This window comes from Bicyclus anynana, chromosome 11, assembly GCF_947172395.1.
Source record: "Bicyclus anynana chromosome 11, ilBicAnyn1.1, whole genome shotgun sequence".
NCBI lineage: Eukaryota > Metazoa > Arthropoda > Insecta > Lepidoptera > Nymphalidae > Bicyclus > Bicyclus anynana.
In genome coordinates this window covers 15,690,726-15,717,783 of record NC_069093.1, presented here as the reverse complement: position 1 = coordinate 15,717,783, position 27,058 = coordinate 15,690,726, and the positions used below count along the sequence as shown (strand labels likewise).

The 27,058-nt window shown below is 39.6% G+C and overlaps 2 protein-coding genes across 6 annotated transcripts; one reads left to right on the top strand and one right to left on the bottom strand.

The window, feature by feature from the left end:
- Nucleotides 1-7,182: 7,182 nt before the first annotated feature.
- On the bottom strand, nt 7,183-17,224 carry LOC112043773 (WD repeat domain phosphoinositide-interacting protein 2). Of its 5 annotated transcripts, none has more exons than XM_024079338.2 (5): nt 16,925-17,224; nt 15,314-15,475; nt 10,323-11,197; nt 9,345-9,404; nt 7,183-7,572 (listed from the first exon to the last, which is right to left on the bottom strand). In XM_024079338.2, exons 1-5 carry the CDS (start codon nt 16,999-17,001, stop codon nt 7,406-7,408), a joined length of 1,341 nt encoding a protein of 446 aa, XP_023935106.1. In that variant the 5' UTR covers nt 17,002-17,224; the 3' UTR covers nt 7,183-7,405. The 5 variants fall into 5 exon arrangements, with proteins under 5 accessions (XP_023935106.1, XP_023935107.1, XP_052740346.1 ...); XM_024079339.2 differs by having other exon boundaries at nt 7,183-7,530; XM_052884386.1 differs by lacking the exon at nt 9,345-9,404 and adding an exon at nt 9,042-9,091 and having other exon boundaries at nt 7,183-7,530; nt 16,925-17,223.
- Nucleotides 17,225-17,518: 294 nt separating this feature from the next.
- Nucleotides 17,519-22,795, top strand: LOC112043787 (coiled-coil domain-containing protein 137). The gene is made up of 6 exons (XM_024079362.2): nt 17,519-17,685; nt 18,233-18,366; nt 19,099-19,238; nt 20,493-20,651; nt 21,211-21,324; nt 22,347-22,795. The coding sequence occupies exons 1-6, from the start codon at nt 17,609-17,611 to the stop codon at nt 22,512-22,514; spliced, it is 792 nt and encodes a 263-aa protein (XP_023935130.2). The 5' UTR covers nt 17,519-17,608; the 3' UTR covers nt 22,515-22,795.
- Nucleotides 22,796-27,058: the final 4,263 nt, after the last annotated feature.

The following is a 27,058-nucleotide window of genomic DNA, read 5'->3' as shown; positions in this document are numbered from 1 at the left end:
CTGACTTCTTATTCCGGAACCACTTTTGTACGACACTAGGTTTATCGACATTTATTTTTAATCATCTATACATTATAAGAAAGCCGTACATTAATAATTAGTCGTAATTAATAATTAGTCGTAATTCCTCATTTGTTCCTGAGATATTCCATTCACTCACGTACTCACCTGTACGTGTACTGCTCAGTAATGACGGCATAGTGCTCGAAAGTTATTTTCTGATACAGTAACAAGCCTTCTATTCAAATTCAAAATCAAGCGTTATTTACGTTTGTTCATTTCATAGAATATTTTTTTCCATGGGCTTGTAGCCTATATGTATAAAGCGACTGCTCGCTTTGGGATTGGCGATTTGTTGATGTAAGTTTGTAGCTGACGGGTCAATAAATCTGTGTACATGTCGCGTCTTATAGTTTAGTTTATTTTTATTATGTAAGTTGGTTGCGAAACGCGGCGTGTTTAATTTAGTTATATATCGTAGCGAGCGTAGATATCTGTGATAGTACGACTAACACAAAAAAAAATTAATTAAATATTATTTTTATCTCCCAATTCTATAATCTTCAATTACCATTACTTACCGTCTAGTGTTAGTTCAACGTCGCAGCACGAGATGGTCGTAAGCGGCGATAGTTTTCGAATATGACTGTGTCAGGGAAAATCCAACCTAAAGGTAAATGTTTTAATGTTAAAGTTCCTTTGTACAACGTCTCTTTTTTAATGTAATATTAGCCAATGTGCTGATGGCCGGCAGGGTTGGATGAGCATCTAGGAGGAGTATACTAGTCGATACCGTACACCATATATAATTTATAAGTGCTACGAGGTTACTCGTGAAGGCATTGTCGAACAACAGTGGCAGCATCGAAAATATTTCTCGCCTATTCGTCGCATCGCAACGCAAGAGAAAGGCTCAGTCCAGAAGAGGCGAATTCGTACTGTGATTCTCTCACGCGTATTACGCGCGACCGTTGCGTCCACAAGGCGCGTATTACGCGCGAGCATTTGACTTTAAATTCAATTCAGTATGAAACATGGAGTTGAACGCGCTCTCGCTCTAGAGTTCGCGCGTTAACTGGACGCAACAAGGCGTCCCTAGTATTCGCGCGATGCTTGTGGACGCGATGTATTGATGTCTAGTACTTCGACAACGCGCGTATGAAACGCCACGAATTCGCCCCTTCTGGACAAGGTCAAAGCGATCAATTCCGCTGTTTTACAACATACCTATCTCGTATAATATGTCTTAGATCACTGACGTATCTTATAGCGTCAGGAACGTTTGTAATAACATTCGCCGGGGTTTTCATTATTAGCGGCACGCAGTCGAAAAAAACTTTTGAAAAACGCTCATACTTCACACATAGGCACATATTATATATATTATATCCAATTTATAAATTTACATCCCATCCGGTCTGCGCCGGTCAATGTATGCTGTTATATGCATTTGAGAAGAATATAAAAAATATATTTTGCTACAGAAATGAGGGTGACTGATGATAGAGAGGTATAGTCCTCGCCAAACATCTAGTCCTCTCTGAAGTTCTCGAATGGCGCAGGTATTGAGATAAATGTTTTTGTACACAGCATGTTCATATACCACAAGTGTTCACGGTCTAGAAGTTTCACATGATTTATACGTATCCGTGTATCGCTCTGTAAAAATGCACTCCGCGCCACAAAACAAGTCCCGTAGATGCGGCGCTCGTTGCCATTTGGTAATGGCGGTCTTATTGTCATTTGTGGAAGGCGCTGTCAATTTTAGTTGAGGTTTTAGTCGCAGGATTTCTTTCGTGGCGCGGAGTCTTGAACTTGAATTAAGATGGAATTGTAACAGCGCCATCTACTGACGAATTGTGTTTTCATAAATCAAGTTGACTTTTACGCCATCTAGTTATAGGACGACAAAATACAATCCCCTAGTAGATGGCGCTGTTTCAATGGGAATAATTCTAATTTACTTTTACGTGTTCGAATACGTACAGAAACTCGTACTTACCACTCTTGCGAAACAAAACGTTTGTGAAATTTCAATGACACCAGTGTTTCTAGTGGGAGTTTTCAATATTTTCATACTGTTACTATCGTGTTGACGTAAACGCGAATTTATATGGAATTGAAATGGTTGTTCAGTAGTGCCACTAGATGGCGCTGTTTCAATTCCTTAGAAATATGCGTTTACCTTATCGCGATAGTAACAGTGTGAAAATATTGAAAACTCCCACTAGGCACACAGAATCCTACTATTGCCTTTTAATTTTATTTAACACGCCACACACATAAATTAAACTTTATCTTTAGGTAATTGTCTCGACAATCCCAATATGATTTGTTCAATTCATTCCAGCAGTCACGTTACGTGTTCGTTTTGAATGTAAAATTCATTTTGAATGTATGTCCGTGTGAACGCTGGTGCAGTCTCCGTCGTCGGAGTTCGGAACAATTTGTATAAAGAACTGATAAATGCAGTTAGTTCTGTACATGAGTGTTTTTTTTAACCTTTCTCCTCATTGACATACAAATTATACAGGATAACCTTTAGCTGTCACCTCATGATCAATGGCGTAGCTTCCCAGGGGCTAGGTGGTGCAATGGGCAAAATACCCGGGGCCCTCAAGTTCAGGGGCCCTTTTTTCTTACCAGAAAATTGCGATCGAACTGAATTTGGAAAATTTCGAAAACGGAAAACAGCTGATGAATATTTTTACTTGATAAAACCTAACCAGTTTAGATGGTAGTGGGCCCCATTTTTTTATTTGCACCACGACCCTTGGTAAACTAGCTACGCCACTGATTAGGATGATACTGATAAATTATTTTGAGATCTACATCAGATGCTGAACATGATAAAGACCGAGGCAGACAGCTTAAGTGGGCTCTTTGAGCCACGGGAGTGTAACGCCACTAACTACTCCACTCTGAACTGACCATTTCTACTGAAAAATACCCAGGACTAATCAGGGTCTTGTGATACCAATCCACATAGGCTATGGCTAGGACCAACAAGGGAATCGAGATTTACAAGTAAATATGTTTTATCCTTGCCCTCATGGCCCATGACGGCTCTGACAAAATCTTCAATTTAAAAGAAAGAGGCGCGAGTCCTAAACGTATTACCGTGCGTTCTAAGACATGGAGATGTAGGCACTAGAACCGAGATGTAGGCACTAGAACCGCGGACTTCCCAGCTTCAGGCAGCTATAGAGATTTTCTAGAAGAAAAAACTAAACTTTATATAATTGTTGACTTTATCCGGGACTCTAATCCTTAACTTCATGATCAGGAGATGAACTAGCTAACCACTGGTTCTACGAGTCAAGGGACATCGCCTACACCCGGCGATGCCTGTATGTATGTATGTAATGTCGTTATCGTTTCGTCACATAGATCGCAATGAAAAAGCGATAGTTTTAATAACGACAAAGCCTTCTTTTCTATGAGATATGTCGTTTCTTACAAACTTGCTAGAAAGTATTAGCATGCATCCCAAATGATCTTGATGTGTTGTCAAATGAAAGTCAAGTTAGGTTTTATAAAATATTTATTTAATATGTACATTTTTGTTTTTTACGCGGCAGACAAAAGCGACAATTTACAGAATCATAATCCAAACCAAATAGAGCTGCTATTGGCTTGCACCGGCTCACGGCTACTCCGTACGTCCCTTTCTGATGTACCAAAAATACTATTGATGAATGTATATTTACATACTGACTAACTAAACCTGATTTCACGATTGGTATTGAACAAGTTAGACTATGTACTCCGCTGGTGGGTCCTCTACGTGACAGGTGACGTTACTTTATTGAAAAGCTTTTGCTTCAGATAACATTAAATTTCATTGAATATTTTATTACTTAAGTTAAAATAAAATTTAATCCTTTATACACACTTGAAATATCTGCATGTGGTTAACTTTAAGGCCACAAAAATTACAGTTTCCACAAGTGACATTGGGCCAGCGTGGTGTAATAGTAGCCCAACCCCACTCATTCTGAATGGAGACTCATACTCAACAATGAGCCGAATATGGGTTGCCAATAATGATGATGATACCACAAGTAGATCCAGCTACGAATTAGCTAAATTTTACGTAATTATGAATTATTTTGGCCAATAATGAGAATTTCAATAGGTATCTAATCAGGGGCGTAGCTACCACCGGATCAGCCGTATCAATGATACAGGGCCCCCGAACTACAGGGGCCCCTTACGTGTGAAAGCAAAAATGAGTAAAATGTATAGGTAATCCAGAATCTGTATTTTCTATAGGTTAAGTCACTATCATAGTTATTTCACATTTTCGTTTATTTTGTCATAAATCTTTACCCTTTATTTGGGCCCCCAATCAATTTTGATACAGGGCCCCTCCAAGGTACGCTACGCCACTGTATCTATTATTAAAGTTCAAAAACTGGCCGATGCAAGGATAAAATCTATAAATGTATATAAATAAATAAAAAAGAAAACTTGATAGTATGGTGGTCGGGAGTAACACAACAAATTTTAACAGCTATCTTCGATTGAATAGCGTAAAAATTTAATTGATTTTTTTTTATTCGATTAAAAATATTTATTAAACGTGTACGGAATAGTGAGCATAATTTCGTATAAAAACAACAGAATGTCTCTTGGTGTCGGGCATCGAAGACTGTGTACTTTGGTTGAATAATTATTAATAATTATAATTAACTAAAAAATAATTACGGTCTTGATATGTAAAGCCACGTGAGCGTGTCATTTGCTAATATTTGTTGTCTACTCACACATAACCAGTTGAGCCTTGAGCATGAGTTTTATGACAACCTGACGTTAAAATGTAGCTACGTTCGGTAAAATCTAAGCACGCTTTTATAGAAGAAAATATATTTATTTAAGGATGCGGTATAGGATAAAATATGCGTTAACTTAACTGTCACCAAACAATTTACAACTACCCACGTCCATCTTGTTTAATTTTTCATTATTAAAATTCATATTTCATTATTAAATGAATTATATCAAATACAAAATATATTATGCCACACTCATAACAAAAATAAATGCCGAAATTATATCAAGAAATGAGTTACATGTGACTTCTGAACTTATTCCCAAAGTTTATTATGAGTCATATCTGACTCATTGGGCAGTTAAGTCGTTAAGTTAACAATTTTCGTGTATCTGTACTGTGCAGTCTCAAATTATTGTATAGACTCACTCGTGATTTTTCTAATTCTTATCTAACTTTATTTTACATTTTATTATTTAACATAACCTACCAACATATGGTAGGTTTTGTTGAATTTTAAGCAGTGTCCACTAAAAATGTACTTTTTTATTCTTATGGAATTAACTAAAATATAATATGTTTTCAATACTACTTGAATGGAAACACGGTTAAAACTCACGTAATTTTGTCAAAAAATGCCCCAAGAAAGGTCTAAATGTATGGGGTTGAAACTATTTGGGCATATTCCGACAAAATATTTCATGAAAATAAATATCTTTAAATTTAAAAATAGCGTCAGTTTTAGACCTTTCTATTATTACAGCATCACAAAAATTTCGTTTATATTAATGATAAAACGTCCCTGACCATTCCTAAAGGCTCTAACACTGGCATGTGTGAGTAGATCACATTTAAAAATATCGCGATTGCCGCAATTTTATATTTAATTTTCACACTTTTTTTGTCAATTTTTTATCAATGCGGCAGACACATTCCATTCATTCATTCATTCACACACTCGCACAACCCCACTCCGGTCATTCAACGCTATCACAATGTAAATCTAACTAATACATGTACGTCACAATAATTATATTACAGGGCCTCATATAGTTACAGTATGTACAGGCGCTCTCGGGCGCGGCTCCCACGGACAATCGAATATAGTCCTTATCAGATTGTGATACAGCTGTAATTAGTATGCAAGGAACGTACGAACAATTGATTGACTCTTTTGTCTTGCATGCTGATTACAACTACCACGCGTTTTCAAGGTCAGCCATCGTGCTTCGCGTTTTCAGTACTGAAAATCCAAATTTAACATTCTTAAATTGGTGTAAGTATTATAACAATATTGTCGGAATCTAATTTCAACTTTTGGTGCGTTCAATACTCTGACAATATTGTTGAATATACATATATTGCAGCCCTACTCTACATATACTGTTTACCAACAAACAAATTAGAAATTAAGGTACAAAAACAAGTCATTTCATAACTTATTTACATTTTAAATTATGTATTGTTTGTTTATAAAATGTTATTCAAAATATATTAACAATATGTAATTGTTGTAAGCTTATCAATCGAATTTATTTTTGTTAATTTAAGAACAAGTTAATTATAATTATTATTAGGTGTGAAATGACTAGCGATTTATACCCTCATTTTTAATTTGTTTGTTAGTAAACAGTACACATCGAGCATGGCTGTAGTATAGATAAAGTAGCGATTATGTTGTGTATTTTGTTACAGTATTACCACTTTTATAAGTTACGTCGATGTCTTTTTCTATAAGACGCAATTGATTCGTCACGTACGCGCCATGTTTAAAGATACGCACAAGTTTCATATCGTTCTTGTGTTGAGAACCTTAACTTAAAGCAATAAAGTCTATATTTAATTGTCAATTATTTAGTCAGTTATAGTTGGCGATAGGTTGGCGACGCAACTTATAAAAATGGTGGTAGAGTGGAGACTCGATTAAGCAGACTAATAAATTGTTGAACTGTTTAGTAGGTAGGCCTAACGTGCGACCCACGATATAAGGCCAAACGACATCAATGACATCATAGATCAATAGCGATACGACGAAAGGGAGAGCGATATTGCTTGGCTTGACTGCCATTAGTCGATAATGATTTTTTCTCTTAACGAGATTTATGTCGTAGGTCGCATGTTAGTCTTAAATACAACCATAAGTTATTAAAAACCAAAATATAGTTGATTTTCGATACGGTATATACACTTGCCTTAATCGGTATATATATTGGCAATGCCTATTCCTCTACACGGATATCTTGACGATATCCAGCGGTGATGGGTAGTTTTAGTTTTAGTTTGTTATTTCGCGGCACGAATGTGTGTAAAATAAACATTTACCTAATTTGTAGCCTAATAATATTTTGATTGACCCGTATATTGTTAACGCGATGTGTGTGTCTAAAAGGTCCGAATAATCAAGTCTCCACATTTGAACGTTCAGTGTGCCTAGTGGCAGTTTTCAATGTTTTCACACTGTGACTATCGCGTAACCATAAACGCGAATTTCTAAGGAATTGAAACAGCGCCATCTAGTGGCACTACTGCACAACTGTTTCAATTCCTTACAAATTCACGTCACAGTATGAAAACATTGAAGACTCCCACTAGGCACTCAGTACTGTGTTGTCAGTGCCGGCGGGTGGGGGCCTACTCGGCGGGGGGCTCGGCTGCGGTCCGCATGGGCGGGAAGTGGCGATGGTCGCGCAGGTCGAAGGCGCCGCGCGGGGGGGAGCCCGCCAGCGCCGCGCCCAGCTCGCTCGCGCGCTCCGACTCTGCCGACACAGCATCCGTACACTCGCAACGCCCCCAACACTCTATGTAACATGTGGCAGTTATAGCCTGGCAAGTTCGTCGATGACACTCCCATGATATGCGGGCGACGGGGCGAAAGTAGTGGATTTTTCATTCTACGCCCCCCGGCCCGCGCGGACCATCGAGAGTGTTACGAACGAACTTGCCAAGCTATAGACAAGTCACACACGTCAAGTACACCATCGAGTCTGTAGTGCGCTTAGAGATGTGGGTGAAAAAAAACTAGTGTTTTAGACCACACGGCTGATTTAAAACTTATTTCAAAAATAAAAAAGAAAGTGCCATCTATGGGCCTCGGGCATACTGCATCAAGGTTTCTGAAGTGTAACGCCATCTATTGGTACTTTAAAATAACAGACTGTTTCGCAATATCTGTAGATGGCAGCACACACCTTAAAAGCCTGGCCCTGTTAGAATTTTGTTCACTGCCTTGACTTGACTTGACCGTGTGTGACTGGTGTTACGGATAGCTATGATAGCTAGACATTCCAAATTTTGTAAAAAAACTGAAGTTTGTCTACATATCCTTCTATCAAGTTTCAAGGGTCCAGACCTTCATTTGTTTGAGTAAAATGTAATTTAAAGCTTAGTGACTGGCGATAGGGTACGTGATAGATTGAGTATTATACCGGGGAAAATATAAAAAAAAATACGCTTTATACCTTTATTTATTACCTACTAAAATAAGTTATCCAAATTTCAGTTTTAATAAAATGAAGAAGGTTTAGCTATCGTAGGCTCTCGCTCTACACAATATCATTTTGAATAGTCAACAAATGAAGTTTACCTATAATGAATAATGGAGCTATGTAATAATTTAACTCATAAAAAATTAAAGGTATGATGGGTTCCAAACGAACCTTCTTTGAGAAGGCCACAACAAACCCTTTTTTTATGATTTTTATATGTGAAAGCGTTGAAATCAGAAAAATCAGAATAATTATGCTTTTTGAGTTTAGTTGATCGAGAACTATATAACAGATTGTTTGCACACATTCGAATTAAACAATACATAAAAGCGGACATAATACAGCAAAACAAAGATACACTCGCAACGAAACGAGTAACGATTTTGAACTATAAAATATAATAAATAATAATTTTGATTGCACTCTATAACACTATGCCCTGGTCACACACATCAGGCACAGATCACTTGTATATAAGAAAAAAAAAATGTGAATGTTCCGTCACCGCAACTCACCAATTTTTGTGGTTAATAGTAATGTGACGATCGACATGCATTGAGACAAATATAATGTTGGTGATGATAGTCGAGAGTGGAGACAGATTTCTCTGCGATCTGAGCTCGCGTCGGCGACTGAACGAGTGATGGGATCGTGGAAGTGAACGGTTAGTGATTATAAACAAGTCTGTAAGCAAAAATCCGGCAAAATAAATGCGTGTCGTCGACGGACAGTGAGCGGGCGGCGCTGACGTCACAGGTGCACAGAGGATCGGTCGGACTCACCTTGCGCAGGCGGCCGGCGGCGGCTCAGTCGTGCGGCGCGGCCGGAGCGTCTGCCGCCGCGGAAACGAGCGTTAGTATCACACGTGATGCACAAGCGTCGACCGATCCTCCGCCGGCGTCGGCGGGTACTCACTCTGTCGGACGCGAGCCGTCGGCGCTCGCCGGCAGGGGGCCGACGAGCGTGTCGGGCGGCAGTGGGCGGACGGGGCGGGGAGCGGGAAAGCGAGCGAATAAAATAAAGGTGGGCGAACGAGAGTGCGGGGGGGCGCTGGTGGGGCGGTGCGTGCGGCGGCGGGTGGCTACCTGTCATGGCGTCCGGCTGGCGGCCGCGCAGCGCGCCCGCGTAGCTGCAGCCCGACGCGGCTGCGGGGAACAACTCGTGAGCGGTGCGCCCCCGCGCCCCCGCACGAGCGGCGCCGGGGCGCACCGCGCACACACGCACACTACAGATCGTGGACCTACTACTACTTATACTGTAAACAATATACATAATTATATATGTAATAATCTCTCGGATGTCTCGGAAGATGGGGGGTGAGTACCGAATTTATAGAATATATGATACAATAAAAATAGATATAGTATTTAAAAATAAATATAACGGGGAGGCTGAGGCGGGCGGGTGTGCGGGGAGGTGCGGGAGGCGGGAGGGGTTGTGGGGCGGGCGGGGGGGCCCGCCCGTTACTGGCACTGCAGCGTCGCATCGGGTGGTCGTATCGTTACACTAAACTTACATTTAACAATACAATATGAGACATGTACGAAACGATCTAGTTTGTAAAATTAATATTTTTAGATAGTTAAACTGTAATCATTAAAACTTTAATGATTGCGTATAATTAATGAAGCGTTTACTTTAATTAAACCTACAAAGGTTTCGACAGAAGATCGCACGTGTAGCGATCGGTGCGGACACATCTCTCGAGGGTGATCAAATATCGTCCTTATATTTTTGTGCTAATAATTCAGAGTAAATTGCTTTAATCTTTAGCTTTACTTAAACTACATAAGTACTTTGTTGAAATCCTGCACAAATGTTTTTTTCTTTGTCAAATAAATAATTTAAACTCGAATTTATGAGCCAATGTAATGATAGTCCAAAAAAATTCAGGACTCCGATAAATCTATCCACATGAGTTTCTATATCATAGCTTTTGCTTTGAATAAAAATAAAATTGATAAAACAATTCGTTATATATAAGAAAATTAGCAAAATATCGGGCGAACTACAATAGGATAAGTACGATCTGCAATAGCCCTTGCGGCGGGTGGGGTGCGTACCTTCCTGCGCGCGGTGCGGCGGCGGCGCGTCCAGCAGGCGGTGCGTGCGCAGCAGCGCGCAGTCGCCGCCCTCGGCCGCGTCCAGCGCGAACACGTGCACCGCGCCCGCGTCCGTGGCCACCACCAGCCGCGGCGCGCGCGCCACGTTGGTGACGGCGGCCACGGCGCGCTTGGCGGCGCGCGGCAGGCGCGCGGCGGCGAACGCGCGGCCCTGCGCCAGCACGTCGGCCACCTGCGCCGGCAGGTAGCCCGCGCCCGCCGACACGGCCGACGACAGCCACTCCATCCAGCCGTCGGCGGGCGGCGCGGCGCCCGCGGCCGCCGCCGGCTCGGCCAGGCGGAACACGTGCACGGTCTCCGTGTTGGACGTGGCGGCCAGGTAGGCGCCGCACGCGCTGAAGGCTAGGCACGCGATGGCCACGCAGCGCTTGACGCCGCGCCGGAACTCGTAGAGGCGCGTGCGCTCGGGCACCAGGAAAACGCGGATGACGGTGCCGCGCTCGGACGCCGTGGCCAGGCGGCGGCCGCACGCCGACCACGCCAGCGCCGCCAGCGGGCTGTCGTGCGCGCTGAGCACGCACTTGGCGTGCAGGTGCACGCAGTCGAAGATCTGCACCTCGCCCACGGCGCTGCTGCCGGGGTAGGCCACGTGGCACAGCTCGGCGCTGGGCGCCAGCGCGCACAGGCCGCGCGGGTTGGGCGGCGTGTCGCGAATGGTGTGCAGGATCTTCATGTCGCGGATGTTGTGGATGTGCAGCGACTCCTCCAGGCACACGACGAGGCGCGAGCGGTTCAGCTTCACGGCGAGGATGGTGTTGCTGTAGCTGTAGTTGCAGATCTCCGTGCCCTTCTTGTAGTGGCACACGATCAGCTTCCTGCAACGCGCCGAGCGGAGCGTCATTCTTTTTTTTTTATAAATCCCCTCCCATTCCGGCGTTTATCCCCTTCCACTAGTTGGAAAAGATTATGTAAGGGGTGGGTACGAGCGGATAGACCTCGAACTATGACCTCTTTGTGATAAGTCCGGGCGATTTACCGTTGAACTACTAAGGCTTATACTAGATTACGCAATACTCTGATGTGTAGGTACCATAATCATCTATTGCCTTGTAATTAAAAAATGTAAAGTTGTAATAATACAGCAAAACTACGGCTGTAAATAATATATCTTCTTTTCGAAGGAATTATTTTGTAATTAATATGCATTCAGGTCATTATAAATGATATCTAATTAAATTTCGGCTCTATCGGATGCATTAGATGTTTTCACACCGCTACTAATAATACCCGCTAATAATAACTGCTAATAATACCGAAGTCCCAAAGATGGTGGGGCAATTTAACTACCAATATAGCTAGCTTAGAAATAATTTAGAACAGTTAAAAAATAATTGACTTTGTTTTTTAATGATATTTTTATCGTTTGTTATCATACCAACCATACAAACGTAATGACGAGAAAAATTGGGTCTCTCAGAAGTAATAAGTATCGTAATTCGTAAGTTCGTATGCCAGACATCTGAGCCTAACCACGCGTGATCGCGCCACAAGCGAATCACGCACACACGCATACAATCTCTCACGTAGGTACACGAGTAGGTATTGTAACATACACATGATATCAATACAAAACACTTGTTACAAGAAACCGTTGGTGATTTGTTTACATTCGTTAAAATGGTTGTTCAAAAAATGTTTCTTCGAAGTCATTCAACAAGAGGAAAACAAAACCGCATACCTAATATTTTCCGGCATGCATTTATTTATTCGTTTGTTTGATACGATTTCACACATTACTAAACCGATAGCCATGGACCATGGTCATATACGTTGCCAGGTGTCCTTATAGAAAAGAATATACTCGTAAAGTATCTTTTAAAGGAAACAATTACTGTAATCGAGAAATAGAATAATAAAAAAAAGTTTCCACGCGAGTTAAGCCGCGGTTAGTAGCTTGTAGATAGCTGATGCATATAGTAAAATAGTCGATAAATAATAATAATCGTAACAGTAGTGAACGCTGAGTAAGGTGAGCTGACAGCTCACACAGCACAGCTGTGCGACGCGTCACGGACAAGTTCACACGCCCATCCAACCACGCGAACATACAACTACGCACTTGTATTTAGCTAGACGCCGCGACTAGTCAATACTAGCTGAACCCCCGCGGTTTAAGACTCTAAAACAAATAACGTGGCTATTGGTTAAAGAATTTTCAAAATCGTTTCAGCAGATAAAGAGATTAATTACCCTCTACAACATTACAAACTTTACATGTAATATTAGTATAGACCATCAGAATACCCGCAGTCGCAACTGCGTTAGTTCTCGGATCCGAGATAATACGGGGTAAAAATATTATGGATGGATAATATAGGATTATAATGGTGAAAGAATTTTTCAAGACAGTCCAGTAGTTTCGTAGTCTATTCAACTCAAATCAACAAACAAACAAAACAATGAAATCTTTCCTCTTTATAATATTAGAATAAATTACCAGGTATATAATATTTAATAGTAATACCGAGAATTATTTAATAGTAATATATTTTTTGCGTTGTATTATTTACAATTACCTTCATCAAGTAACGCTCTGGAGTCAGTTTTCCAAATCTTTGCCAACCGTATATGGTCATTAATGTCTATTTTAACCAACTTGCAAAAATAATCTATATTCGGTTGTATGTTTTTGGTTTATTTTGATCACTGGTCATAACTCATACTCATTTGCCTTTTGCACCAACATTATAGCGGCAGAGTTACTTGATGCGATGTGTAGATAAATATATGTCCATGCACATGATTGTGGCAGTGGCTCAGACCAATTATAGAAGGACCTGTATCGCACTCATAGTCACGAACAAAATTGTCTGTCATTTTCTGAAGAAAACGAGCTTAGATTCGGAGTATATCTTATACTAAACTAGAAGTTTTTGCCCGTTTTTTACACAATTTAATTATACAAAAAGATATTTTTACGGAGCTCTTTAACCGACGAACGCGATTACAACTATTTAACATCGATACTATAGAGACAGTTTTTATAATCGCATTAGATCGTTGATCATATACTTTGACAGAAAAGTAACGTTTAGCGAGGCAGGTCCTATACAATAATTGGTCTGAGGGCAGTGGGCACGTCCCACATAAACACATTAGCACCTCGCCGCTCGCACGCATCGTACAGCAGTCCAACAAGCGTAATGAGTTAATGACTCTGATAAAACAATATTAGGACGCATCGCAGACCTTTCGAAAAACATTGACTCCTCTTCCTATCTGATAACAGAATTGTTATTGTTTATACTATAGACGTATAACTGTACTAGCGGACGTCCGCGATTTCGCCCGCGTGGAAATCAATGTAAACTTTCAACCCCAGTGAAATTGGGGTTGAAAACGCTCTTTATTTATGAGTTGAATTTTATGATTTATGAACAAATTTTTAAAACTGTAACCCTATTTCACCAACTTTTATTTTTATTTTAGGGTCAAAAAGTACCCTTTGTTTTGTTTCAAGGTCCCATTTACCATTACACCAAAATTCATCTTGATCGGTTCAGCCGTTTAGCCGTGAAAAGGTAAAAGATAGACAGACAGACAGACTTACTTTCGCATTTATAATATTAGTATAGATAATAATTATCTTTATTGACGTCAAATCATCTGATATTTTCTTTATTGGCATGTTAGCAAATGCCTGTGATTTCGTCTGCGTGAAGTTAAAGCCACACAATCAAGTTTAGAGTCAGTCAAGTCTGCTGCGTGCTTACGATGTGGACAGTGCAACAATAACCACTAGGCCTAGCATGCGACTAACGACATATCTCGTGAAGAGAAATAGACAAAATGTCGACCAATGGAGGAGGTGGAGGTGTGCCAGTCACATCTCTTTCGTCCCAATACAAGGAAAAAGCTAGCGGTTACCGATTGCGCCACTATTGGTTGACATTTTGTCGAAATTAACTACACTCAATTTTTTCCATGACTTCTAAAATAGTTGTCGATAGAACTTGTGAATCAATGACTACCAAGAGAGAAAGATGTGTCCCATATCCCAATCAAAGAGGCTTGGTTCACTTTATCGTTTGAAATACACAGAGTTAGCGAATAACTAACTCAGCTGATCTGATATCAGAAAGACTAAAAATGCTAATCTTTTAATCAAAAATCGCATAACGAAAATATTGCACAATTCAATGAAATGTCTTGTTAAATAGGTAGTTACAAGTATGACCTAATCATTATTCTAGAATAACAACTGTTTGAATTGAACAATAAAAACTATATGTGAGAAATAAATGATTTATCAGACTTAATCAATAATAGACACAATCATGTTTATCTAGTGTTTAATTGGTTGTTATGCAATTTAAGATGCACATGTGAAAGATTAAAGTTTAACCATATTTCGACGGCCTCCGTGGCGCAGTGGTATGCACAGTGGATTTACAAGATGGAGGTCCTGGGTTCGATCCCCGACTGGCCGATTGAGGTTTTCTTTTTTTGGTCCAGGTCTGGCTGGTGGGAGGCTTCGGCCTTGGCTAATTACCACCCTAGCGACAAAGACGTACGGCCAAGCGAAAGGGGTGTGGATTGTCATCCTACTCCTAACAAGTTCATCTTAGATTGCATCATCACTAACCATGAGGTGAGATTGTAGTCAAGGGCTAACTTGTAAAAAATAAAAAATATATACTATACATAACTAGCGGATGCCCTACAGTTTTACCTGCATAGTTCCCGTTCCTTGTGAAGATGGGGATGAAATATAACTTTTGTTACTCCTCGATTATGTAGCGTTATATTGGTGTAAGAATTTTTCAAATTGGTGCAGTAGTTTCTGAGTTTATGAGTCGGAGCTAGGAGGGTGAATATACTTTATGAACTATTTTCATACCTACCAAATATAGTTAAAGCTGCCAAATCTTGCCAAATAATGGGAAACTGTTATTTCTTAGTCATTCGAGTTGATTACGAGTGTTGAATACCTGGGAGCTGCAACAGTGACAATAGCCACCAGGGAACTGCTGAAGAGTCTGTCCACCAGGCAGGTGTCCTGTCCTGACCGGCTCGCGTAGATTTCCTCAATTCCATCATCAGGAGTTAGCGCAAAAAGGTGGTACCCACTGCTGCTGCCCGCTACCAGGGACCTGATGATGAGAGGTATTACAGTCAATACAATGTTTATATTATTTAGAACCACATATTAGTTACCTACTAGAAGATGTCCAAGTTTTTTACAAATCATATTCCAAAAATTAAAAAGCAACCTTCTGCTACAAGGTGCAATTTATCCCTATTATCAAATTTCATCCAAAGCAGATCAGCAATATAGCCCTCAAAAGGTAAAACATATTTTTGCATCTATAATATTAGTATGGATATTAACCAGCTCACTGTTATTTATAATACTGTTTAGTTGTTTTACTTAGACATTTATGGACAATTATATGTATATGAGCAGTTTATTAACTAGGAAACAAAAACAAATTGTTGAAACCAGTAATCATTACTATCTATACTGGGTATTTTTTGCCTTTAATAAATTATGTTATGTATTAGTATATGCTTGATAAGTAACAGTTATCAAGCAATTTTTATAAGGCAGAGAAATGCTTAGCAGAGCCCAGAACTTGTGACTTGGGTGTATGGTGGCATTTCTTGTAACTTACAAACTCTAGTAACAATTAGATTTATGCCCACATTAATATGTGTACAATACAATGTCATTGTTACAGATTTTGCTTTATCTATATATATATAATGTGACATACTTATAATATCCCTGTCCAGTAAAATATATCTATCATTTTCTGAGGATACCCAGGCTTTGGAATTTTGTTGTTTGATATAATTGCATGCTAAAGGTATTGCAGTTAAGGATTTCTCTCTGTTTTTCACTGAGAATATCAAATTGTTTACATTAAAGTAATTCATCTACTGTAACATTACTCAATATATAATGTTCAAAATACACAAAATACATGTATAATACATACACTTTAACATGTAGATACTTATTGTACATGCAGCATATCAATTGTCATACAATTGCAACACAAATTGAAAGATTATTGCAATTGAAGCTAAGGTTGCTAGAGTATTATAACATGCAGCATAATTTACCAGATGTTTTCTTTCAAAGCAGTTATTATCATTGTTTCTTTATATGAACCATGTTAAAAGAAACACAATAATCAAGGAAGTATATCATTATCTGTGATCACTAATCAAAACAAACATGATTGTGATGAGAATAAATTAATTATTCAGTGTTGAATATTACGGTTATCGCTCGTAGACTACTCGACTACGGTGGGGACTGTTTATTTACTACAAATAGCGTTGTGTTTAGTGTTACGAAAACATTGGCATTGACATATTGCATCATCGCGCAATATCGCAACCGTTGGACATCTACCCGAGGCCAAGAGTCGCAGAGGATGATCCGCGATCCCTTCGAAAGAGTCCCAATAAGGGTCGAGGTCAATCTCAGCTCCCAGCTGTGCGCTCGATAGCTTACAAGGACTCGACTCAATGTAGCCTGGCCCTTCTCAATCTACGTTCACAACTATAATGCAAGGATTAAGCCCACTTACGTGCAGTCTTGGTTGAATTGGACGAATATTCCTCCACCATTTGATCCCTCAGCACTGTGACCTCCTCCCAAACTCATTGGACCGTTCGATATTACGAGCTGATTTAAATAATCGCTATTTACGACATGCGCGCACTGTTGACCTTTGTTACGGAGCACAAACAGTAACTCAACTCACTAATAAATAATAAAAATCTGAATATTCGTCACAAGTCGTGAATTTTTGACACAAAGAACGACCTTGCTGCTGCTAAAAAGTAAAAACAAGCCCCCTCCCGCACAACTCCAATCAACTTTGTGTCATCTTCATTGACATTTGGTCAGCATAGAGTACTTTATTACAGAGACCTCTCAAGTACCTCGGAGGAAAATAATCAGACATCCAATATTTCTTCGTCCAAATCGGATCTTTTGTAAGAGTATTTGTTCTTTGCATATCCACGTGAATGCAATTTACCCACTTGCCAGCAATTGACAAAATATTTTAATACAATTTAGATTCCTCCAGAGTACAGTGATTCCTTTTTACTGCTCTGTGCTCCTGTCAACTGTCAGCTGTTTATTTTTAATGTCACTGTCAATATTTTATTATTTTAAATGTCAAAACTTTTTAAATTATTTTGCGCGTGTTGTTTAAAGTCAAATAAATTATAAAAATATGAAGTAAAAGTTTTATTCAATAAAAATGGGTCGTAAAATTCCAGCAAAGAAACACCGCGGTGTAAAAGATCCTCTAGTTCAACAGGCGAGGCGCTTGCAAAGGTGCGTATTTTCTACACGTTTCACTTTGTTTTTATAACCTATTTAATTAAAAACTAATATCTTTATAAATGAGGAATTATCATCTTCATTATGCCAATCAATATCCAAGGGAATGAGAATAAATGCATAGACCTTAATGATGCAGCTGCTGATATTTACTAACATTATATTAGCACTTGTGTGTGGCAAACTTAACTTGACTCTAACTAACTCTTAATGGCTTAACATACTCTACGAGGCATGAGAGCTTACAGTAGCACAGCTAGTGAGCCATGCCAGATCTGCTATTAAGCATAGTCAAATCAAAGTCAAAATTCATTTATTTCAAATAGGCTTAGTTTACAAGCTCTTTCGAAACATATAGTTCCATATGTCCTGAGCTAGTATTAAAATGCAAGACATCTTTTTTAGACTTTCTGTAGCACAGGTTAATTACCTTATTTATTTTAATTATACCATAATAACCTAAATTAATACTAAACTTGTGTTTGAAGTATTTATGGATTGTTTTACATGCTGTTGTAGTTTTTTAATTCTGCATTTTCAGTTTGAAAGGCAAAATAAATGCACCTCCAAAGGATCCTGATGAGCAGCCTGTCCCACAGTCACTGACGAGGCTGTTTGCATTCCAACACAAGGACAAAAATAAAAAGAAGAAAGTCCCAAAAGTGTCATCTGCTGGTCTGTATTTTAAATGAAAATCAACTTCATTTTGTTTATCTTTTTCTTATTATTTTACAATTAGGATCATATTTTTTTGAATATCCTTTGACAAAAATGCTTTGTCTATTTCCATTATTTAGTTATATTTGTACAAAAGTGCTATTCCGTCATGGTATGCTACTAAGTGTTTTCTTATATTGAAGTAATACTAGCAGATGCCCGCGACTTTGTCCATGTGGAATTAGGTTTTTTTCTCTAGTGTATAACTAGCACTTTATCTGTATAACTAACGAGTTATACATATAAACCTTCCTCTTCAATCAATCTCTTAAAAAAACTACATCACTGCATCAAAATCTTTTGTGTAGTTTTAAAGATTTAAGCATACTTATGTATCCTATAGAGATATAGGGACAGAGAAAGAGACTTTGTTTTATACTATGTAGTATGTTTTTGCCATATCTGTCTGTCTTGCCAGGTCTGTATGTCTGTCTTTTTATATTTGTCTGTGTGTTCACATCTTTGTAACAGCTGGATACAGTCTATACTAATAATGCTACACTACACTAATTGACTGTTACTGTTGTCCAGTCTACAACATCACCAGCCTCTCAGGGAAATAGGGGCAGTCTAGTGTCATAGCACAGTACATATAAAATGTGCAATCAAGTGAAAGTATTTAATTAAGTGATAAAGTAAATCACAAGTGTGTATGAGTTGATAATTTCTGATATATTTCTATTATTTTAGATAATATAACTCAGTCAAATGGGGACAACCCAGTGTCAAAGCTGAGGAAGTTGCCAGGGGAGTCAGGGCGAGACTTCTCCCTCAGAATCAACAGTGCAGTTAGAGCACTGCACCATCCTCTAGAGCAGCAGGATTATCCAGTAAGTATCTATGTAATTGTATCAGTATAATATTGTATCAGCTAGAGTGATTAGGCATCTTCTAAGTAAGCATACTCCAACTAACGGCCAGTTTCTTCATCGCAAGTAACTGTCAAAGTAACGTCATAAATCAAAAGTGACGGTCTTATTTACTGAAAAATAAAGTCCTCTTTACTACTTACTACTTTTACTGTTACTTTAGCTTTACATGAAGAAACTGGCTGTTAGACAGCATTAATGCTTTCCATCAGGCTTAAGTGTAGTCAAGCTCAGGCATATATATACCAAACCAGTAGAACAATTTTGTAACAATGTTTATTATAATTTGAGTTAGACAGAAAAAAAACACTGTCAAGTTATTAAAACTGTAATAATACAGAATAGCACTGCAGTAGTCTACTCTGAAGATAAGGTGTATGATTCTAGAGTATTTATAAACTAGAAGCAGGGCCAACCTGCATAGTTTGGCGTGTTACAACTTTAGGATGGACTGGTTTCTTGGCGCGCACTATAGCCGTAGGTATATCAAAAAGATTGCAATAAAAAAAGAGAGACAAATATCTTAGCATTCCATGGATTCACCGTACGAGTGCCGGGTCCATCACGTGGTAGAGAGAAAAACTCCGAGCAGTGTCCTGAACTTGTGACTACAGGAAGTAGGGTAAAGGAATTCCTTAATGATTGATCAACACTCCCCGTTATCTGCTCGTGTTGTCCTGCCTTGTTGGTCCCCTAGTTATGCAATGTGGTGTAGGATGATGACGTACTGGAATCAAGTTCTGGTTTGTGCTATGAAGTTAAGTATTCTTTTACCTAAAGAGTCTCAGCAAAGTGCTAAGCCTAGAAATTTCTGATACATCGTCTAAATATTCGGATATGTCTAAAATCTATGTCATTGTTGCAAGAGTAAAACATTCCACCCAAATGCTACAAGCTGCATAGCTATATTGTTGTGGATCTGCCTTGCATATCTGCCTTCCAAATGCGAAAGTTTGTATGGATGTTTGGATGTTTGTTACTCTTTAACGCCGCTACTACTGAAGCGATTTGGCTAAAATTTGGAATGGAAATGGATTTTACTCTGGATTAACACATAGGCTACTTCTTATCCCAGAAAAATCCATGGGTCCCGAGGGATTTGTGAAAAACTAAATTCCACGCGGGCGTCCGCTAGTCCTTCTATATGGAAGAATGCCTGGTCCTGGCTGTTAATGCTTATGATGAAACTGAATATTAAAGCAACATTATGTCTAGGACGACATGGAGGCCGATGACATGAAGGGGGAACGGATGCGCGCACAACGGGAGCGCAGAAAGCGCAAGCGCGGCGCGGGCGCTGTCGACGCCGACACGGAGCGCGCCAAGCACCGCCTCACGCTCAAGAAGCAGGCGCAGAAGGAGAAGGCTGCTGAGGTGAGTCCATAGAGGCCGAACTGTAGTAGGGTGAGCCTCGTCGCGTGTTTCCCTTCTTGATTCCCCACAAATTATTTATTTTTCATGCCTCATCCTTCTCCCATTGTACGCACCCTCTCCTTTCTAAGACTAGAACATTACTACACAGTGAAAGTTTCGGTTAACTTTTGTTACATTTTGCGAAGCTTTAATTTTATAAGAGAATATGAGTATTGGTTGTATGTGTCAAACAAGTCTACTCTGAATACAAGGTGTATGAGGCAGTGACGTGAATGATTAAGATCATGTACTGCCTATTGGAAAAAAAATTGTCAATTATACAATTTGTACAAAATGGAAAATTTCTTGCCCTATACAGGTTCTAGGCAATGCATTTTGTGTTTGCCACTGATATGAGGGTTATAATATGCGCAGTTGATGTGAAGCTATGACAGAGCAAACACACAACACTTTCTACCGGCATTTGCACCTTGAGGGCTCATGTTTCCTCACCGGAGCGGTCAATGAGGCCGCCTTAACAGCACTGGTGTGTGTTAATAACTCGTACATGTGTGTGCAGGAGGCGGCATGGGCGGGTCGCGTGCAGGCGCAGTACGAGCGCGTGCAGTTCGGCGACGTGGCGCACGCGCCGCCCGCCCTGCGTGCGCCTAGACACGCGCGCCCCACTACCAAGGTAATGACATCACTGTTCATTGTCATCGTCATATCAGCCCATGGATCACTGCAGGACATATACCTTTTGTCCTTACAAAAGGTGACAAAGGCCATTGTTCGGTGACTCAATCTCTCTCTTTATTGTACACATAGTTAAATAATTGAATATAACGTTACTTGCTGGAGTTTAGTGATTCGGAAAAGAATAAGCAGCGCCATATGTATATGTCACCGTTAGATTGCAAAATACGTTCGTTTATAATTTCACTTGTGATATATGTATAATCTACCGTCATATTGTGAACAGAAAATACTGATTACAATTTAACGTGTTATTTTTCGGTATATTATAATCTACCGCATACTCAGACCAATTATTGTATAGGACCTGCCTCGCTAGACGTTCGTTTATAATCTCACTCGTGATAATCTACCGTCATATTGTGAACAGAAAATACTGATTACAATTTAACGTGTTATTTTTCGGTATATTATAATCTACCGCATACTCAGACCAATTATTGTATAGGACCTGCCTCGCTAGACGTTCGTTTATAATCTCACTCGTGATAATCTACCGTCATATTGTGAACAGAAAATACTGATTACAATTTAACGTGTTATTTTTCGGTATATTATAATCTACCGCATACTCAGACCAATTATTGTATAGGACCTGCTACTTTTCTGTCAAAGTATATGATCAACGATATAATGCGATTATAAAAACAGTGTCTATAGAATCGATGTTAAATAGTTGTAATCCTGTTTGTCGGTTAAAGAGCTCCGTAAAAATACCTTTTTGTGTAATTGAATCGTGTAAAAAAACGGGGAAAAACTTTTAGTTTAGTATAAGATGTATACCAAATCTAAGCTCGTTTTCTTCAGAAAATGACAGACAATTTTGTTCGTGACTATGAGTGCGATACAGGTCCTTCTATAATTGGTCTAAGGCCGAATAGCATGAAAGTGTCATCAACGAACTTGTCAATCTATAGTCTCGTTCTAATAAGCTGATAATGATGGTCCTCAATTCGTCAGCCGGCGCGGCGCGGGCTCCTGCTGTCAGCCATGCTAGGGGGCGCGGGGGCGGCGGAGCGCGCGGGGGAGGCGCAGGAGCGCGCGCGCCTCGACGCCGTCGCCGCCTACCGCGCGCTCAAGAAGGAGCGCCGGCTGCAGGACAATGCTAAGAAGAAACCGCACAAGTGACCAAATGGACAAACCTATCAGAAAACCGCATAAGTGATCTGTAGGACAATCAATGCTAAAAGAAAACCACTTAAGTGACCTTAGGACAAAACTAACTAAATAAGACATAAGTGACCTACAGGACAGTTGATGTTTACTGAAAGCCACGTAAGTCACCTTAGGACAAAGCTAACAAAAATACGTAAGTGACCTATAGGAGAATTGATGTTGATGTTAAATATAAAACCACCTTGACGTCAACAAAGTCAATGCAAACGCAAAAGCCACATAAATAAATCAAAGTATAGAAAATTAAAGCATAGTTTTACTCAGACAAATTATATAGGGACCTGACTCGTTAGCCGTTACCCCACAGTCAAAGATCAAGAATCCACGATCTAACGCGTTTATAAAAATGTTTCTTTAAAATAGATGTATCAATGTTGTAATCGTTTTCGTCATGTATAGAGCTCCCTAAGAATGCCGGTTTGTGTATGTGCATAAAAACGGTCAATAACTTTTCATTTGTAAGTATTTCTAAGTTAATTATATCAAATTATTAATAAAAAATAATATCTAAAAATAATTGATTCTTCAGTTGTTACAGTAAAACATCGATCCACTGAATATTCTATGTAATGACAATGAGTGTAAGCGATGTGTTTAATAATAATAATAATAATAATTTATTTATTCATCAGAAAGCAGGTTTACAAAGATTACTTAAATATAATAAGACCCTGATACTCTCTACCATAATAATTTGGTGTATGAAAAATTTAAATAGACTATGTATAATCCTAATTTAAAAGCAAACAAATAAAAAAGAAAACATATGTAATAGCTTATACAATTTAACATTTTAAGATTCAATGATTATGACAAATGTAACTCAAAACTACTGTGACAGATAAAATAAAATAATAGTCATAATATATGTCAAAATTATTAAACCATGTTAAATTTAGTGCAAAGTCAAGTAATTATTACCAGTTCAATGTTAAAATGACAATTAAAATTATGTCAAACACACGTTTGTTAGTCTGTGTAAAAATTACACGTGTGTGTATTGCAAATCAAAGTTATAGTAGTGTGTAGTGTAAGGACATAAAAAATTTATTAATTGCTGTTAAATATTTTCAATGTCAATATAATACAGTCAATTTTGTTGGTGAATTTACTTGATATACAAGTCCATATCTATTTGGTCGGAGCAGTTTTAATATGGTGATAATTAGAGGACAGATAAACAAATCTCTAATGGTGGCAATGTATTAGTGTCTCTGGTTTTTTTTTTGCAAATGCGTGTGCCAGTAATTATTTTATTACTATTATTACTAGTAGTCAGTAAAATGACAATTGCAACTGTCACTGAAATGTCATTATACTGACTGGAATTAATAATTCTAAGTAATATTAATAGTTCCAGTCAGTAAAATGACAAGTGCAACTGTCACTGAAATGTCATTTTAATGACCTAAGGTTACCCGACTGGTTCCAGCGTACGATACATCCTAAATCGTATTATTTATAAGGTCAGAACTGTTTTTCTTAAAAATAAGTATAATATGTATGTTTGTAAGTATTAAATGTTGTTGCTGAACGATAAAATATGTATTTTTGTATGAATAGTGGACAGAAGAAGAAGGTACTCTATCTAGGATTGAATAGAAAATCAGATATTTAACCTAGCATGCGTTAACAACATTATGTGTATTGCGATCATTGACCTCTTATACTAAATGGACACACAGCCATGTAGAAAATTTCACTTAAAAACTGGTCAATTTTGCTTTGATAGTTTAATTATACCTAAAGGCCTTTAAATATCAGTCCAGTCCAATCTATACTTCTATATCTATATCTATACTAATATTATAAAGAGGTAAAGTTTGTAAGTTTGTAAGTTTGTCACATTTTTTAAATGGGGGTAATCTTCGGAACTACTGGTCCGATTTTAAAAATTCTTTCACCAGTAGAATGCTACATTATCGTGGAGTGCTATAGGCTATATTTTACATTTTATATCATATATATTAGCCGAGTTATCACAGTTTTTGTCATACAGGTCGGACTGAAAATCCTCTTAAACAGACTTATTCGCATGCGCTGCCTTAACTATTGTGTAAAATTTAAATTAATGTATGGAGACTTTATGTATCTTTAAAAGTTCTACAAAAAAGTCCGCGACACCATATATCTATCTTCTATATATTAGCAGATATAGTACCTTTTGTGTTTTAAAAATTATTAATTTTATATACTTAGGTTTACGTCATTATTTATACAACTAAACTTTAATCCATATTAAAATAAATTATTTAATAATCACAAGGATATTATGGAGATAAGATTTGCCCTTTACAGTATGTTAATTACTTAAATAGTTTCGGAGATAATACAAAATTTCTAAAAGACGCAGAAATTCCGCTATATGACGCCCAGCGCTTTCATTTACGTAGTTCCCGTTCCCGTGTGAATATGGGGATCAAACATAGCCTATGACACTCGCAAATAACGTAGCTTTCTATTGGTAAAACAATTTTCCAAATCGGTCCAGTAGATCCAGAGATTACCTCCTACAACCACACGAACTTTACCTCTTTATATTATTAGCATAGAAGTCTCTATTTCTCTTGGTCATACCACCACTCTCGAAGGACTGGACCGATTTTGCTAAGGGTAGGAATAACATAGAGAAGTTACAGGGTAGGGTAGGGTACGGGTAGGGAAGCGTAGGGGTAGTGTAGGGGTAGGGTAGGTTTAGGGCCGGGTTTAGGGTAGTGGTAGGGTAGAGTTAGAAGTAGGGTAGTGGTAGGCTAGAGGTACGGGTAGAATAGGGAAGTGGTAGGGTAGGGGTAGGATAGGCGTGAGATAGGGGTACAGCTGGGATAGGGGTAGGAAAGAAATAGGGTACGGGGAGGGTAGGGGTAGGATGGGGGTAGTGGTAGGATGGGAGTAGGGTGTAGGTAGGTAAGGTAGGGGTAGGGTAGGAGTAGGTTTGGGGTAGGGTAGGGGTAGGGTGGGGGTAGAGGTAGGGTAGGGTAGGGTAGGGGTAGGGTAGATGTAGGGGTTGGGTTGGGTTGGGGTAGTGGTAGGGTAGGGGTAGGGTAGGGTAGGGGTAGTAGTATAGTTGACATCGAAATTTAACGCGGACGAAGTCGCGGGCGTCCGCTAGTACACAATAAAACTTCAAATCCTTAAAGTTAAATTTAAGCAAAATTAACCTTAATGTACCGAATCGTAAATCTATAGTACCTACCAAAATTTCTCCTACAGAAAAATATTAGCAACTTAACATAAACGCAAATTAATATTTTTTTACACAAGTTAAAACTTAAGCGATTGTTTTTGATTATGTGATGTCAGGCCCGGCGCACTCCGCGTTTTAGTAAAAACGTACAAGTACATAATCGCACCCCTACGTCGGGACAAATTCAGGCGAGTGACACTCAAGGCCGATTTCGGCTCGAGTTTTTTAATAAGTAAGGCTGTCTGGCGCTCACCGCGCGAGCCGCACGTGCGCGCGGTGAGCGCCAGCGCCGGTCGCCACGGCTCCAGCGACCAACGAGTCCGCGTCCAAAGTTTTATCGAGCGGGTCACCTAATGAAATCATTTCTACCTGGAATGAAATAGAATTATATTCAATTCCTTCTTACTTTGCGCGGCGGTCGGCTGACACGTTCGAGACTACGTCAGAGAAGGAACATCTGCTGCTGATCTGGCGGAGACGCTGAACTCACCTGCGGGAGGAGCCGCGCGGCCCGCTGCGTGCACTGCAGCATGTGCAGGAAGTCTGGCGCTACGTAGTCTGCTCTCTTCTAGGAACAGCACCGGCGCGCGGTGGCTCTGAGCCCACTTGATTCTCCTGAACACGAAGTTGGCTTTCCACCACCATTAGTGCCTGTGCTCCGCGAGCGTCCCGCGGTAGGCAGTCGTCGGCGTCCGGCCCGGGGAACCGGTGAGGGTTGAGCTGCAATGAGTGCGGGTAGAAGAGCTTCACGAGTCGGCAGAAGAATACGCCGGCCGCCAGCCGCTGCAGCGCCCGCCGGTAGCACCAGCAGCACGTCGCGCACGCTCAGGCGTCGCGCGTCCGCCTGCACTTGCTTGCACCACCAGCACCGGCGTGTCGGCGTCCACGGGCCCGTACAACTCTACGTTCGATATGTTCTGCTTCACATTTTTATCTTCCAAAAGTCTCCCGACGTCTGCTGTGTCATATTCCGGGTTATCTTCAGCGTATTCAGCGACCGCAAACATAACCGCTTCGATGTGTGTCGATCGATCGAATAGTAGGTACACGTGGCATATAATTAGCAGTATAAAAAACACGAACAACTTATCAATATAATGAACGTGGTTCGACAACGACGAGAAAATCATAACATACCTAACATCAAGATTAATAAGTACATTTTAGCTTTCAAATCAAATTTAGACACGACGTTTCGTTTACTTTTGACGTTGATGGAAAATCGAACTACCATAGAGCCTCATAGATCACTAAATATCACGGAGTTGCGTGAAAAATGTTCGTTTGTTGGCCTGGCCCGTTTTTAACCGCA

Bases quoted from the DNA above. Each gene is read 5' to 3' on its own strand.
- LOC112043773 (XM_024079338.2), bottom strand. From the start codon at position 17,001: ATGAGTTTGGGAGGAGGTCACAGTGCTGAGGGATCAAATGGTGGAGGA. The intron at 11,198-15,313 runs GTATTCAACACT...GGCGCGTTGCAG, and splicing joins GTCACTGTTGCAGCTCCCAG to GAAGCTGATCGTGTGCCACT. The intron at 9,405-10,322 runs GTACGCACCCCA...TGTTCCCCGCAG, and splicing joins GCCGCACCGCGCGCAGGAAG to CCGCGTCGGGCTGCAGCTAC.
- LOC112043787 (XM_024079362.2), top strand. From the start codon at position 17,609: ATGGGTCGTAAAATTCCAGCAAAGAAACACCGCGGTGTAAAAGATCCT. The intron at 18,367-19,098 runs GTCTGTATTTTA...CTATTATTTTAG, and splicing joins CCCAAAAGTGTCATCTGCTG to ATAATATAACTCAGTCAAAT. The intron at 21,325-22,346 runs GTAATGACATCA...TCAATTCGTCAG, and splicing joins ACGCGCGCCCCACTACCAAG to CCGGCGCGGCGCGGGCTCCT.